The following is a 16,667-nucleotide window of genomic DNA, read 5'->3' as shown; positions in this document are numbered from 1 at the left end:
ATGTGCAGAGTTAGCACCTTGCTTAGTCAGGTTACCCCAAAACAGCATATCAGGGAAGAGCAAATGTTGGGTGGATTTCCTTTGCTGGGGGAGAGTTTATTTCCATTTTCCGAGCTTTCCCTACCAGTGTGTAAGTAACACCCACAATCAGGATACACAGATCTCAATAAAGGGGCAAGGGATCTTGTATGTTTCTATTCAAGCTGAAAAAACACCATTTTAGCCAAAAGCAAGCACTATGCATGGAAAGTAATAATTTGGAGTGGTCAACGGGGGTGGGTCTAGCTGCTGTGGAGAGACACTGAATTTATAAACACAGCCAAAGCATGCTGGCACCTAGAGGGGGTAAGCACTTAAATGGCAACACAGGGTGAAAATGTGGAATAATTTCTCAATCACTTACCTGTGAACTCACAAGAGTATTTTTTGTAAGGTGAGCCAACTGTCTTCCCTGAAAATCTTTACAAACTTGAGAACCACCTCTTGATAAGGTTGTGTAAGAAGTGTATTCCTGAGAAAAGACAAGGGAATAATTCCCATAACCTGCAGGGATTTCTTTCCACTAGAGGGTTTGGCAAGACTCTCATAAGTTTAAAATAACAAAGTCAACACTGGAAATTCACTTTATTATGTTTTGATTTCACAGAAAATGTAGACTTGTAAATAACAATAGTTCTTTGTAACAATCTGCGTGACACTTTTATTAGCTCATGGAAGTGGGAGGTTTGGTTAAACAGGAATCATGTGAATATCAGGGAAAAAAAACTAGAGTTCGAACAACTATGATTTAGAAAAATAATAATCATGTTGGGCTTTGCAAACCACCTGTCCTTGCTGATCCCTTGAAAAATGTAAAGAACATTCTCATGGATGAGTGAAAATTTTCTCTGCCTAGGTAAGGAGAAGGTCAAAATAAGCACACCTTTGTGAGCTTATTTATACCAGTGGATTGTTTTTCAGAAGGTCAGCACAGACCTGACGAAAGCAATTTACCAGCTTTGGAACTGGCGAGGTTTATTTGTTAAAAGTACGCTTCTTGCTCTTAAGACAAGGAAACCCAAGTTGAAGTACAGTAAATAGACACAAAAGAATGGTTCTGGTCGATTGGACACCACTCTGAGCCTTTATTTGGAGAGCAGGCAAGAGGGGAGATGAATGTTCTTCAGCTGAGCGAGACCACACCAGCCCCAGGCCAGCCTTTAATAAATGAGAAGTAATAACAATATCTTGGCCTGAAAACATCATCGAGGACAAGTGCGTGCACCATCATGTTGGCTGCCTCTGAGGGAGCCCTGCTTTAGGTTTTGTAGAGCTGATGTAAGATTCCTTAATAAATTAATCAGGCCGAGAAATGTCAATGTGAAGCTAGATTTTCTGACTTTAAAGCTACTTTCTTTGAAAAAGAAACGTGATACCTGATGTTTTCGAGCTTCGTGATAGCTCCGATGGAAAGGAATATGGTTATGACAATCGAGAGCGTCTCTTGAAATGAACCTTGGCAGCCTCACGCAGAGCTATGTGACAGGTGCGGAGAATGCGAGCAATGGCCCGAGGCCCTGCACCTCTAGGCCTCCCAATGCCTCGGGGAGAAGGTGCTGGGAGGGGACAGGGGAACAACAGCAGAAGGAGGGGCGGTGGGTACCCACAAGAGCTGAAAAAGCCACTCTGCCCCATCACCAAGCTCAGCCAGTCACTTGGCAACAACCACCTGGCTCTTTCCCTCTCAATCCTTTTTCCATCATCCGGCCCTAATACGGAATATATTGCCATTTGATAGATCCTTCAGGGATGCTCCTTTCAGTCTGGTGATATCCGTATTATGCCAGGGCCTCCATCCTGGAGGGGCAAGGAGCCCCGGCTGGTCGTGGTCACCGCACTTGGGGCTTTTGTGCTGGAGCTTGGATGGGAGAGGCTGTCCGAGGTGTAACCGGATACACCCTGACAAAGCATGCTCACAGAATACAAGTCAGTCCGGTCCAGTCTTCCGAGGTGCAGACCAATGTGGGGAGGCACATTTATTGAAGACAACTCATTTGCTAAGACTCAGAGTCATGTGCAGATGGTATCTTTAGAAAGATATGTAGATATGTAGAAAACCCCACTGAGTCAGTCAAGATCGCCTATTGTGTTGGAACTTTTTCAGACATTGCCGAACATTAATGGGCATCCTCTTGGGCCTAGAAAACTTGGTTTTATCATAAGATTTTCACTGAGAGGGAACTTGTAAGGGATCCGAACTGAATGGGTTCTTTTACTTTGTTTTGGGTAATTTGTGCCGTACATTCCCTTAAAAGCCTCAGGTAATCCAGAGTTCAGTCTCTCTTAGGATCATGACATATTGATCTTCCCCCAAACCCTAAAGAAAATGAGTTTGAATTTATCTTCAATTGTTTTTTAATTTTTTTTCCAATAGTGGAGATTTCCTCTTTCAGATGTAAAAGCAGATAAAAATACTTCATTCTCTTATTACTCCCTCTATCATGGCCACACCCACTGCCACTTGAGAGGGCTGTCACAGTCTGCCTTACAGATTTGGAAAATGTAGGCAGGTTTCTATATGGATATGCCTTATGCCCTTGCTCCTTATCAAGAAGGATGCATCTCAGCATGAAATGAAAGTCAGATCAAAACATTCCAGCAATTAAAAGAAATCATGACCATCCACTTTGGATGCTAAAATGACTTAGAATCCACTTGGGTTAATTCTGAGACAAACTAGATAAAGTGCTTGACTTTCCTGACTCCTCTGTTTGCAGTGGAGATTGGGGGCAATGGCAGATAAGTGCACAGAGGCCTTCACCCCACTTGGTCTCAGCTTCCTCAGATACAAACTGGAGGGAGCCGAGATGTCCTCTTAGATCCTTTCCATTTCTAAATACACCCATGGATTTATGATTTCATAGTTCATCCAGCAGGGAGAAGGGCTGATGGCTGTGGGACCACCGTGCAAGTCCCCTCATCCCCACCAGAAAAGCGTCCACAGGCAGCTGAATGTAACTAAGACAGCCCACCTGCCCAGCCTTCCCACTCGCCCTCGAAGGCCCATGCTGAGCTCAGAGCAACTCTGCCCTGCTCCACTCTTCCCATCCTCTGAATCCATAGAATAAAAAGAGGAAAGTTACTTTGGAAAATCAGATGACAAATTTGGGGGTTTGGGAGTGAAGGAAAGGAGATGAATTCTGTCATTTTGATGAGGGCTGGGAGGCAAGCATCAATTCTGACAAAGTACTGCAGCAGGTTGTTGTCCATGAGCTTCAGTCTAGACGTCCTGCTGCAGAGCAAGGACCAAGAAACTGAAGGCCAGGCTGTCAATGAATGAGTGAGCCTCGATCACTGGACACCAGATGCATAGAATGGAACATCCTGTTAGTAAATGTGAAGAGACCACACTGAGAACCAGAACCTACCTGTACCAAGGGGATGAGAAGTATCTTCAGATATTTCGCCTTTCTTTCACCTAACATACAAAATGGGGCAGCAGCCTCTCTATTTTCCCTGGATGTCATCTTCTGGCTCATGGCTGAAGCCAGCCACAATCTGCATGTTGATGTTCCCAAATTACAGCTGGCCCCTTAAATATAGTCTCCAAATGACGATTTGTTTGCAATATAATACACTAGAGTTGCCAACTTTATAAGCAAGGCTATGTGTCATTTGCTCTAGGCTATGATGTCTTGTCATCTTGTCAGCGTCAGATGAACACAGTTCAGTATGACAGCTCTTTCAAACGTGCTTGAAGGGTGATGGGTATAAGCTGATGCTCCTCGGCACACGTGGCCAACTTGTTCTGGGCATCTGTTTATGGTGAAGGCTGTCCAGGCATGACTTAGCTCTGGAAACCTTTCTGTCAGCATGCTGATTCCCTGGTCTTGTCATCCCCAAAGTTTTCTTTCTCAAAGCCATTTCAACTACAAAATTCCATGGGTCATGTGCATCATACCAGATAGGAATTTTATTCCCCTTTTTTCCTTATCTGTCAAGACACATTTTCTGATATTCCACTCACTAAGTTATTTTCCTCCATCTTCCCCCAATAGGCACAGAATACTGCCAGATCATCAATCTTCTTTTAAATTCCTTTCAGATCCTAAGTAAGAAGGAAGTCTCATTCCTTAAAGCTTCTTTATATCAAGGGGACAGTAATGCAAAGCAATTCCTTTCTGAGGGTCTTGCTATTGTAAAGATTCCAAACTGTACCAAAGGACAACAGTTCCATCTTGTCACATCAAACTTTAATATGGCAATAAACGTCTTGAAAAATATGCATTTTAAACCTAAAGTTCATTAAAAGCCATCCTTCTCCAAGCAATTACCAATTACCCCTGGAGGGGGTGGCTGTGAAAATCACTTGATCAGGCAAAAGCCTTGCTTGGTCTTTTCAAGATTTAAAGTTAATTCAGTGGCAGTTGGTCCTGCTGTCTTTACCCTCCAGAGAGAAGTACAGAATTTTGTAACTGTGAGCATTTATTGTGAGACCACAAAACAAGCTCCTTTGGGACACTCTTTTCTCCTCTGGCTAAGTGCTCCTGAAAGAGGAAACATCTAGGTGGGTGGAGACGGGATCAGCCTCCCACCCCCGCCCCCCTTCCCCTCTTAGCAATCTGTGCTGATCAGGAAGAGATGGGCCCCCAGAATGCTGGAAGTCGGGGAGGATAAGGCATGCTTTATGTGCAGCATGTGGCCCCCGTCCTGAGGCCCCCGCGGAGGGAGAAGGGGCTTCTGTTGAGACAAAGGTCACATGCCTTAGGAAATACCTCCCCGAGAAAGCCAGGAGGCCCAGGGTCCTGGCAGATCCCACGGAGTCCCCGCAGGAGGGCAGGTGGGCGGAGCCTTCCGCCGACGTCATGTGGGAGCCGCCCAGTCAGCGCTCTTGGGGGCCTTGCACGTGTGCACGTCCAGGGCCTCCACACAGTCCTGACAGCGCACGGCACAGCACCAGTGGAACTTACACTCGCACTTGGTCATCCGGGTGACACGCGAGGTGTCGTAGCCTCTCCCGCAGCACATGACTTCGCAGCTGTCCATGCCGCGGGAAGTCAGGTTGCACACGCGGCCTGCTGTCCCCGGGGAGCCTGGAAAACAAGCGGGGGAGGGGGCACTGAGAAGGTGTGGGCCGAATACAGTGGGCCTCCGGAGGGCGCCCGGCCCCTCGTCCCCACGGCCTGGGGCTGAGCCACCTGTTCTGGGGCCCAGGCAGTGTCTGTCGGCCCCAGGCGCCCGCCCCAGCGAGTGTAGCCGTGCCCACAGGGCCAAGTCACGGAAAGATGGATGCGAAACTATGGACCTGCCGTGGGCAACTGAACTCTAGTGCTCCCACTTCTGAGCTGGATAAACGTTTCCATTTATCCCTACCCAGCCTTGAATTAGTGGATCACTGAGTGGGCAAGCCAGCTCAGAACGAAAGAACGATCTGTCCTAGCTCCCTCTCACCGGCCCTCAAACCACATCAAGGAAGCAGTGACCCGGGTTAGGGCTCTCAGAATTTGTCAGGGTGTGGAACCCTCAAAGGTAGGGGATTCTGTCTCCCCAGACCTGACTAGGCTGCCTTACTAGAAAGAGGCGAGAACTCTGGTGGCTGAAGGGGAGGTGTGGGCATCGTTCGTGTAAGACCTGGAGGAGCGAGCGCCGCCCAGCCTGCTTTACCTCAAGCGCTGCGGTCCAGTGGGCCATCTAGATGTGTGTGGGGCTCCTGGTCGGAGCCAGGATGCTAAGCCTTCGGTGAACAGAACTGGCGTAAAAACCTGTTAGGAACTAGCAGTGGAACATTGTCTTAGTTATTTAAGGTGAGGTTTCCTAAATGGCAATTCATTTTTATGTATTTGTGTCTGAAAAAGACTCTCAAAGATAGGATGTCTCTTCATGTGTCCTATTCCTGGGGAAGCACCCAGAATTCTTTTATAAGAGCATTATCAGACGATTGCTCAACTCACAAGGATCCTTTCTGCTTCTTTCTGCCCCAAAGAAACGGGCATTTGGCTACCATGTTGAACAACATCACCGCTCTGCCGGTGACAGGTGACTGGGCCAAGCGTGGGGACGTGGCTTGTGCTGGCCAATCAGGTAGATTTCCCTGGGGACTAGCGGGTTTGCTGGAGCTAGGCGGTCGCACCAAATACACATTCAGTAGCCAGCCACGGGCAGCCGTATACCATGATGATGTATGGGGGCCAGTGGTCTACAGAGAGATGAGAATGAGGCAAATGTACAGAGACAGAGAGGATAAGACATGGAAAGAGGATGCTGCCCAGATCCTGGACTATCTTCCTGAAGCTGCTTCCATTTCTCCCTTAGGCCTGGCTACATTCCAAACTTTGAGTTCCTAGAGGTTCTGTATCCTTATGATAAATTTCTCCTTTCAGCTTAAACCACTCCATCTTCTATTGCTTGCAATCAACAATTCTAAATAAGTGACAAAACGAGAGAAGCTAAGCTCCTTATTAAAAAAAAAAAAAGTATGTCAGGATGAAAAAGAAAGTGACTTCATTCATTTTCAGTTCCTCTATCATTTAACAAGGAATTTCTCCTGCTTCATAACTCCTGGCCTGCCTCGTGACTCTCTCTTTGTTTATCACAATCCAACTGTGTTCCAATTATCTACATAAATGTCATGTTGCCCTGCCTGTCAAGAATGACCCGGGAAGCAGCCAGGTTCCAGCAGGGCGTTGGGTGGAGAAGAGGAGAGGGGTGGGCAGAACTCGTTCTGCGTGATCAGGCCACTGACAGCAGGAAGGCAGGCAGGGGATTTCATGATGACAGGAAGGATGGCAAAGGGCTGGGGTCAGGGGGGACAGGGGGGCCAGCCAGGGATGGCCAGGAGCCTCTCTCGTGCTGAAGAAGCACCCAGCTAGAAGAGGCAGCAGCTGGGGCTAGGTTCGGGGCGACGGTCAGGACAGTGCTCAGAATTACTGACTGGACAAGAAGGACGCACTGCCAGTGCCGCCTCTTAACAGCACGCCCGTTATTTCATTCGGCAAACATCTAATGAACACAAACATGTAAGACACCATGCCGGCTGCATAGAATTTTGGGTAGTGGTGGTGGAGAAATAAAATAATTAGAATTCACTTCCTATTCTCTGAGCACTCATACTCTAATGAAGAGATTAATATGTAAAGAGATACCTCCACTACTTCTAGGTAACTGTTCCATTTGCTGAAGACCTGCTGTAACCTCCAGGAGAGATTTTGCAAAGCACCACTGCAGACAAAGCTCATGATGGTAGAATGAGGTTATTTAGAGCTTGGACACATCAGGGTTCAAGTCCTAGCTTTTGCCATCTGTCAGCTGGGTGACGTTGGGCATGCCATTAGGTCTCATTAATCTCATTAGGCGTCAGCTTCTTCCCTTGCCGAACTGGGATAAAAACGGAGTTCCTTCCTCACAGGGCTGCGGTGAGGTGGGAATGAGATCCTGCATGAAAAGCACCTGGCAAATAAGGGCTCAGTTAATGTTACCCTTCCATTCACTTAGCCTGTGTTTATTGAGTGCCTAGATGTGTTAGGCACAGTTGTGGGAGCTTGGGATATATTAGAACAAAATAAAGATCCTGCCCTGAGGAGCTTATGTTCTAGAGGGAGTAAGCCCAATATATAGTAATGATAATGAGTGCTATTAATATCGATAGCAGCAAACAGGATCAGAAAGGAGCTGTTAACAGCCCAGTTTTACCGAGGTGGCTTCGGAGATAGGACAGAGAGGATAAGTAGATCTGGAGGGAGAAGCGGGCAAAGCGAGTCCTAGGTGAGAGAGAACCTCCCAGCAGGCCCCCCGGGGCGCGCTCCCGGGACGCAGCCAGGGTGGCCACTGCGCAGGCGTGGGGCGGGCCAAGAGCCCGGAGAGGGAGCCGGGCGCGGGTTTAGGGCCTTCCTGCCTTGCTGCAGTTTGGGCTTTATCCCGTGGGGAGTGGTGAGCCTGTCTAGATTTGTTAGCAGCGGAAACCTTGTCCGAATGGGGCAGGGAGGTATCCTTGAGGCAGCTGGATTCGTCCAGGCAGGAGATACTGAGCGAAGGACAAATATGTGACAGGCGAAAGGGGGAGAATCACTAGGACTTGGGGACTCACTGACTTGGGGGTAGGGGGTCAGGGAGGAAAAGACTGAAAACCGTGCACTTGGCTCAACACGAAGGAGGTAAGGGGCGCCCTCTGATGAGAGCTGCTTCAGCAGAACCACAGGACGGAGCCGCGATCGCGGAGTGAATGGGGGGCGAGGGCAGACGGACATGGAGTGTAGCCAGTTTTCAAGAAACTTGGTGGCAAAGCGGACGAGAGGGCATGGCTGCAAGGAGTGATGAGCCCGAGGTGGGACTTTAAGGTTATTTTAAGCTGTTTAGTTTTTGGGTGGTTTGTTATGCAGTAGTAGACACCTGACACAATTCGGAAGGTTCTAATTACATAAAGTACAAAAGTGGGAAAACCCAGTCTATGTTATTAGAAGTCAGGGTAGTGATTTCCCTTGGTGAATAGTGAAAAGGGGCATGAGGGAGGCTTCTGGAATACCAGTCCTCTTCAGGTCTTGGTCTGGGCCTAGATTATATGGGTGTGTTCATTTTGAGACCATTCCCTGAGCTATACATGTGGCGTGCGATTTTCTGTATGTCTTTTATGTTCCAGTAACGAGAAGAAGAAGGAGGAGGCCAGATATGCAAAGCCAGGAAACCAGCAAAACTCTAATATGTGAGCAGCAGAAAGAAAGGTGTGTAACCTGGCTGGAATGCAGCATTCAAAGGGGAACGTGGCAGGAGGTGAGGCGGGAGAGGTGGGCAGAAGCCAAGACGTGGAAGGCCTTGTGGGACAGGTGAGGGCATTGAAACCTTAACCCAAGGACAATGGAGTGCTCCTGAGAGTTTTTACCCAAAGTGGGGCATGATGGATTTACATTCAGAAGGCTTGCTGTGGGTGCTGGGGTCAGATGGATTGAAGGGGGCCAGGGTAAAGGCAAGGAGCCAAGTTAGAGAGCGGTGAAGTGCCCTGCGCAGGGCACAGGGTGATGGGGACAAGGACAGTGGCGGTGGGGGTGGGAGAGGTTAAAGGGTTCAGGGGATGTGGAGGAGGCAGGACGGGCAGGACATGGAGGGTGAGGGTCAGGAAGTACTCCCAGGCTTCTGGCTTGAGTGACTGGATTTATGCTGGTGAACTTCCTTGGGGTGGGACACCTGGGGAGAGGCAGGCTTTGAGCCAAGATCCTGAGTTTTGTTTTCAACATGTTGACTTTGTTGTGACAGTGGGTCATCCAGGTAGAAATGTTCACTGAAAATACTCTTTGGGACTCAGGAGAGAGGTCAGCATGGAGATGCAGAGTGGGAAATCTCTATCTCAAAGGTGGCCCCTGGAGCCATGGTGCAAAGGAGACCCCCGGGGTGTGAGAAGCACTGTCACCTGCCACGCTAGAGGCCGCTCTGAATTTTCACCTTGTGTTTTGTCCATAAGCCCTGCACACCCATAAGCATTCTTCACTTCCACCAATATGCATTCATTAAAATATGAATACATGCAATTGGAATTTTCTCTCTCCCTTGGTGCTGTGAGGTGGAGGGAGGGTGTCGCTAGGACAGGGAGGTGAAGAGTGTCATTCCCGAATCACCCTGTGGCCTTTTTACCGACATCGAACTTGGTGACCTTTCCCCAGTGGCCTGACCCTAAGGAGGGTCTGAGCTGGTGGTCTGACTCAGCTGCAGCCGTGGTTGGGGTGTTTTTGTCCCTCAGATGCAAAAAATTGAACCGGGCTCTGAATATGAGGAGGGCTCAGTGAAGTGACCTCAGCTCCATCAAAACTCTTAGAGAAGTGGTCAAAGTGATGGCCATTGACAAGAGCTTAACTCAGAAGTGGTTTCAGTCAAGGAAACAAAGTCAGCCCGAGAACACCATAGAATGCCCGAGAACACCACTCATCTGAACATACCACTCTCCACTGGCCAACCAAACGGGGTGTAATGAGGTCCCAGAAGAAGGAAGATGAGAGGGGTTTTTGAAGGTTGAGAGCCACTGACGTGAGAACGGTGGTAAGGTCACAGCCTGGAGGAGGAATGACCCCCCTCCGAGGACCCCAGGCTCCCAGGAATGTGCCAGCTGAGAGGTGCACGGCAGACAGACTCTGTCATCTGGGGAGAGGATGAGGCTACCGGATGATGGACTATAAATTGGCCCTTACTTTGGAGTTTGGATCTAATTAGATTTAATGACAGACTGTAGAGCAGGAGAGCAATTTTGACACTTGCTGTAATTTGAGCAGAATATAGAGCCATTTCATCAAAATCCTGAAAAGAACATTTCTAGGGTGCAGAATCTATACAAAATTTGCTCACATTGCTTTCCTTTCCTGGAATTATAATAAGGCCCCATTATTAATGACAGCAGAAGGGCTCTACTGTCTTAGGGGCCTCCCACTGTCCTTTCCAAAACAGAAGGCATCACCATTATCCTTAAGAGATAAGAATCAAGACTATAAATGTGTGTGTGTGTGAGTGAGCACTTTGTGAAAGGGACCGTCTGATCTTCCTTCTTGTTTAGTTCTAAATATTTGAGATATACACTTTTAGATCTTTTATTCCCCCCCAATACTATACCAATTCATTAACTAATGAGTTACTCCTCCCTGCCTGGGCCACAGCAGGAACCACCAGGTTAATAAAGCCAGCCCCCCCTGTCAGCCCGAAGCCCCTGCCTCCTTGCCTTTTCCCTCGCTTCCCCTTATTCTTCTTGCTTCCTTCCCCTCTGCCTGCTTTTCCATCCTCTATCTTTTCCTTTTGTTCATAATTGGGGCCAATATTTATGGGGCACCGACATGGGTTAGGCCCTGTGAGAAGCATTTTGCCTGTATTATCTCATTTAATTCTTGTAAGCTTAGAAAGTAGGTTCTGTTGTCACCAGTTTGGAAATGAGGGAATGGATGTGGGTGAGTAACCTGCTCATGATCACACAGCTAGCAGGTGGCAGGTCGGGATTCGAAGCCAGGCTTGTGTGAGTCCAGAGCTCAAGCTCTTGACCATTGTAACATCTGGCAGAGAGCTCCATCCCGCAGCCCTGCCAGATCCCAGGGAGCAGAGAGTTAGCATCCTTCCTGCTCTCTCCACTATTTTATCAAGTGAAGAACTTGCAAAGGTCCTGACGTGTAACCGTTTTGGAAGGGACTTTTTCTCCAGCATATGCTATGCTATAGACAACGAGGACACCTACAGTTACATGAGAATGTGAAGGCTGGTTAGCATGGTATTAGCAGCTTACGCTGCTCTGTTCCTGTATGGATGGTCCCCTTGAACTCCTGTTCAACTACTTTCTTTGCAACACCAACATGCACACCTCCAAAACTGTTAGGTGTCCTCAAGGTGGTTTTAATTTATGTCACTGATGGGGCCCTGGCTGAAAACATTGGGAAGAACTCATGCTAAGCAGAACTTTCTGATTCAGGAAAGCCAATAGCACCAATTTGCATCTCACCCAAAATAGCATGTCTTAGCCTGATCACTCACCCAAGTCTCCCCCGGAATTTTCTTTAAGATTCGCTGAGATATTTCCAAAACCCAAATTGATCTTTATAGGTCAAATATTTGCATCATACAGTATCTACAAAAGCATGTGTGGCTGGCTTTAAAATACTCCAAAGGAAATCTTAAAAATATTTTGAGTAATGGTTTTATCATTGGTTTCCCAAAGTGATATGGTAAGAGGATAAACACTTATTTAGATGCTTCACATTTATTTATTTTAAAAATCCTTCATAGTGATTTATAATGTTATCTCCTACTGCACTTTGATTTACTCAGTTTACTTAAGATAAGTTGCAAGTCAGAAGCTCTTTTCCCTGACTTCCCTTAGGTTTAGGTTTGTGAAATGTGGCCTGATGTGTGGTGTGCCAGGGTACGGATCCCACTTCCCGGACAGAGTGTGGCAGACTCGGGCTCAGGGAGCCCAGCCTTCTTCTGTCACGTTCATACCACACTGTTAGGAGATTATCTGCCGAGACTCAGCGTCCATAAGATCCAGGCAGTCAGTGAGGCCTGTGCCGTGGGAAGATGTGAGTTCCTGCCAGATCCTCCTTTCTCCTCCCTGCAATGTTGTCCTCACCCTTCGCAGAGCTCATATATGCATGGGGGAAAAGGAGGATGAAGAATCGGAATTTCTAAATCACGTAAGTTGGGACCATCGAACACACTTTTGGTGGGGCAGTGCCACGGGAACTTTACGGAATCGAGCATCCCTCCCCTAGAGCTATCAAATGAATAATGGAGTCAGGGTTCCCAGTGCAAAAACATTTCTGTCTCCACCGACATGCATCTTCCTGACAGCAGAGGAGGACAAAGAGCTTTTGCTAATAGTTCCCAGACCCACACCTCTGGGACCTTGGAGGAAGGGCGCTTTCTTGTGCACTCTTTCTCTGTGGATGGGCCTGTGTCTTTGGAAATTCCTGCCACTCTAGGCTGACAGAAGCCCATATGTTGACCATTAGGACATAAAGCAAGATTCACTTAAGCCCGTCATCCAATCGGCTGTTTCTCCTCTGGTTGACTTACATGTTGTCATTAACGACACAGATTTATCGAGGGAAGAAAAGAATGTTAGAGCAAATGTTAGAGACGGCACATTCATCTACTCGCACGGCTTGCCCCTCGCGCAGTAAGGGTTGCAAACCTAAACCTAGGAAAGACAGGATCTTCACTTCTCTCAGATGATTTTATTCAGCATTTTTATAATAACCAAGAAAAACTTGACTGGCACGAGACAGCATGTCCTGTTAAATTAGCAAATCCTGTCGTGGAATTAAAGTTAAGGTCAGACTCTTCAAGGCTTTCCACGTCTGGCACACCTAGTCTACCCAAGTTTATTTCCCGTGGCCCCCTACCTGTACCCCTTATGATCAGGCCAACTCCTCACTGTCCCATTGAAGTGACTAGCTGTGTAGACTGTTTCCTTACAAGAGCTACTCTCATCTGCTGTGCTGGCCTTTCCTCACTCCACTGGATCAGGTCTTCACATTCTTCCAGATTCGGGCCTACTTCAGCACCTTCCACAGAGCAATCCCTGTTTCTGCTCCTCGCCCACCTGACCCCCTCCCCAAGTCCTATAATGCATGTCACGCAATAGAGCTCATACGCTGTTTCGAAATGTTTGATGATTTCTCATGCATCTTGTCTCCCCGAGGACAGAGGTTAGATCTTATATTTCTTCTATACACTGCATGGTGCTCAGCTGTCAACATATAAATTCCTGATTCATTAAATATTAAATTAAAAACAATTTTCTTAAAAACGAAGATCCTTTCCTTGCCAAAGGAGAGCGCGCTTCCCCAGGGAGTGGTCACCGAGTCCTCAGGCACTGCGGTCAGGGTTTCTACTCAGATGATCTCACTTGATATATAGAGAACACATGCAGAAAATGCAGCACATTTTTAAAAGATAGAGATTGAAAATAACAACCTAAGGGAGTCTGTGGCATCAAGTTCAGGTTCTGCGATTGCAAACTTCAAGTGAAATTAATTAAAAGTTCACTAATTCATTTATGGAATCATAGGAACCTTGGGAATTTCTGGGTAAAACACACATCTTAAGACACCCAGAGAAGTTAATTTGTCCATGGCTACCCAATCAGTAATCACTAAAAATAGTAATAGGTAGCAACGGGTAGCAACAAAGTCTGCTGATCCATGATGTCAGGAATTATTAGGAATACAGGATTTGCATAGATTTAAAGAAGAGATTTACCACATCAGCACGAAATTGGTTTCATGGGGAAAGCTTACATGAAGTAAGCAAATACATTATGTTAAAATACATTAACATCATTCTTTTGTTTGTAACATTAATTTTTTCTATTGCAAAAAAAGAAGGACATCAATTTGGTAAATTTTTTGTTGGTGCAAATTATGTCAAAGACTTCAAAAATAGGAAAATGAAAATTTTGTTTCCTTTTTTCTGAAATTTTCTTTTTTTCTGAAAAAAAAGTTTTGTTTTTTCAGTTTTCACAAATTCAATCTGATTGCCACTGTCAATTCAAATTAGGGCCCTTTTCAGTGTATCCTAAAAGTTGAATAATTTTAGTACATCTATATTCTGATAGGTAAGGCAGACTTACAGGTCACGCCTTTAACATAAAGTAGTATTAGAAGTATTTTGCTTGCATTAGCAACAAAATCAGATGAACTAATAAGTAGTCCCACACAGAGTAAAAGAACTGAGTATTTGGTGGCAACTAAAAGCCATTGATATAGTCTCCTGCTGCATATGAGAGTTTTCTCTCTTCCAGGGAAATGGGCAGCCAGCAACATCTTAAGCTCTTTAAATGGTCCACTAATGCACTTGAACATGAGGGAAAATTCCATTTAACATTTCAGTTTAAATGGGAATTTTCATGGGTCGCGTATTATCATCAGTGATGAGTGAAGACATGCTTAATAATCACCTGTCAAAGAAACCAAGTTATCTTTAAGTTATGACACTGCACCAACATAACTAAGAATTCAGCTCATACAATGAGCATATTTTATGTTGTTTTCTAACTTGCCATTCAATTCAATTCAGCACATTTATATGCTGGGTGCTGGGAATCCAGTGGTGAACAGACATAGTTCCTGCCATCATGGAATCAGAGTCTAGTGGGACAGACAGAGACCAAACAAATATGTAAATACACTAACTAAAACTCATGGTATCTGCTGTGAGTCAAGGAACAAGGGAGGCTTTCTGAGCTAGATCCCTCATGCATTTTAGGAGGACCTGGTGATGGGCCAATACGCAAGTGAGAAAGAATGTAGCAAATGACCTGCAGGTTTATGGCTGCCCAATGAAGTAGACGGGTCTGCTGTTTTCTGAGAAGAGGAAGCTTGGGGAAAACAGGTTTCCGGAGTGGGACAAATCAGGAGTTCAGTTTTAACAGAAGCAGACTGATAATGATGTGAACAATGGAGAGGAGCTGTTAAGCAGCAGGTAGGACCCAGATGAGGCCAGAGAAGCAGTTAAAAGCCATCATGAAGGAGGAGGCCCCCCCAGGGAGAAGGTGCAGAAGCAGAAGGGAAGGGGGCCCGGCTGGGCCCTGAAGATCTTCAAGATTTACAAGGAGGAGAAGAGAAACTAGCAACTGAAACTGGGGAAGACCAGCTAGCGGGGCAGGAGGAAAATGGGAAGATTGTGTTGCAGGACGGAGGGGCAGGCTAATTGTATTACCCGCCACTGAGAGTTTGAAAAGAGGGTCCTCTGGATAGTAACTAATATTAATTAGACAATGTAATCAACAATTGCCTGTGCGAATGGTGATTTACAGACCTCACCAATACATTTTTCATTTCATTCTCTCCTGGTCTAGCTGTCTTGGTGCTTTTCAGATATCAATTCATGAATTTCTAAAATAAATCTCAATGCAGAAAGGGATGAATAACCTATTCTTTAATTTTCCAAGTGACACGTGTACGGTAAGACCCTGTAATAGAGCTACAGAGTGAGGACCAAAACCCAGAAAGCGCCCCCTTCCTGTCCGGGCCTGAGGACCCCCCCAGCACCTGGCCTGCATCCCATTGCCTGCCAACCACCCGGCTCATGTCCAGAGACTGGGAGGCCTTGGGAAGGCTGAGGGCAAGGACGGAGTCTGGCTTCCTCATCTTTGTGTTCCAGAGGCTTATCTGTATGGTCTGACATACAGAAGGAGCTCAATAAATATTTGACCCATGAAGCAATGAGGGACCTCGGAGGTACTGTGGGAATTGTGCATTTAGTCTCAATCCATTCCTATTGGCTGACAAGCTGTTCCCTTGCTTTCAATCAGGTCACAATCACAGAGCTTCAGCAAACCGGGCCACGCCATGGGGCATGTCTAGATTGGTGAATCTCTGTAAACCGTGGTTGGGGAATTGTGCTCCCAAGGGTTCCAAGCTGTTTGCCAAGTATGCTTTGTGTAGAGAAAACAGTGAGACCTTAGCGTATTCCCCACTCACAGCCGGCAGCCGGCAGCCACGTGGCGGGCTTACAGCAAGCAGCAGGTTCAGCAACTGTGGAACTCTGTTTTTTGAACTTGACTTCAAAAAGAGGTGGAGGGTCACCTGTTTCCTACAGTTGGAGAGGAGACCTCAGGGTGACCCCTGGCCCAGGTCAGGGTTTTACATCATAACGGGGAAAGTGGCCTGTGATGAGGTGCACTCAGTCTCTGAAGAGGTCAGCGGCATGGCATTCCTTGAAGATGGACTATCTCTAACTGGAGGGCTTCTTTGATTTCCAGACGCCTGGGGCAATAACCGGAGTAGATAACCACACGACCACTAGAATATCCGTCTCAGAAAGCCCGGCTTCCCGGATGGAGCCTCCAGTGTGGCCTGCATAATGTCACATGCACAGCGTCACACTGCTGTGTGGACTTTTGGAATCGGAGGGGAGTCTTTATCGTTGAACACTCATTTTCCTCAACTGAAGCCTGGTGGAAAATGTCTGTTGTTGTTGTTGCCATAAGAATATCTTTCTTAATCGTTTTCGAGCTTGGGATTTTTTTTAGCAACAGTGAAGGACATTAACACTCTTGCAGACTTGAAGGGCTTGTCATTGGAAGGGGCCTCAAGGCAGCCTGAGCCAAACGGGAGGGAAGCTTGGGTCTGACCAATTTCCACCTCCCCACTCTGTGGGCCCCTCCGCCCACTCTGTTCCCGTGTCCTCACGCTGCCTCTTTAGGACGCAGGTCTCCCCTCCCCAAATTT

General features: G+C 46.9%; 1 protein-coding gene across 1 annotated transcript in view; it reads right to left on the bottom strand.

Annotated features, from left to right (window-relative positions):
• Positions 1 to 607: 607 nt before the first annotated feature.
• Positions 608 to 16,667, bottom strand: part of WNT2 (Wnt family member 2) — a 46,973-nt gene continuing 30,913 nt past the window's right edge. Inside the window, exon 5 of the mRNA XM_045864355.3 lies at positions 608 to 5,072. Coding sequence (XP_045720311.1) covers positions 4,843 to 5,072 — 230 coding nt within the window. The 3' untranslated portion in view covers positions 608 to 4,842. The remainder of the gene's footprint in view (positions 5,073 to 16,667) is intronic.

Source organism: Mirounga angustirostris, unplaced genomic scaffold (genome assembly GCF_029215605.1).
Source record: "Mirounga angustirostris isolate CCGP_5_RB_7025 unplaced genomic scaffold, mMirAng1.0.hap1 SCAF_12, whole genome shotgun sequence".
Taxonomy (NCBI): domain Eukaryota; kingdom Metazoa; phylum Chordata; class Mammalia; order Carnivora; family Phocidae; genus Mirounga; species Mirounga angustirostris.
The sequence above is the reverse complement of the archived record's forward strand: the minus strand, read 5'-3'. Positions and strand labels throughout refer to the sequence as shown.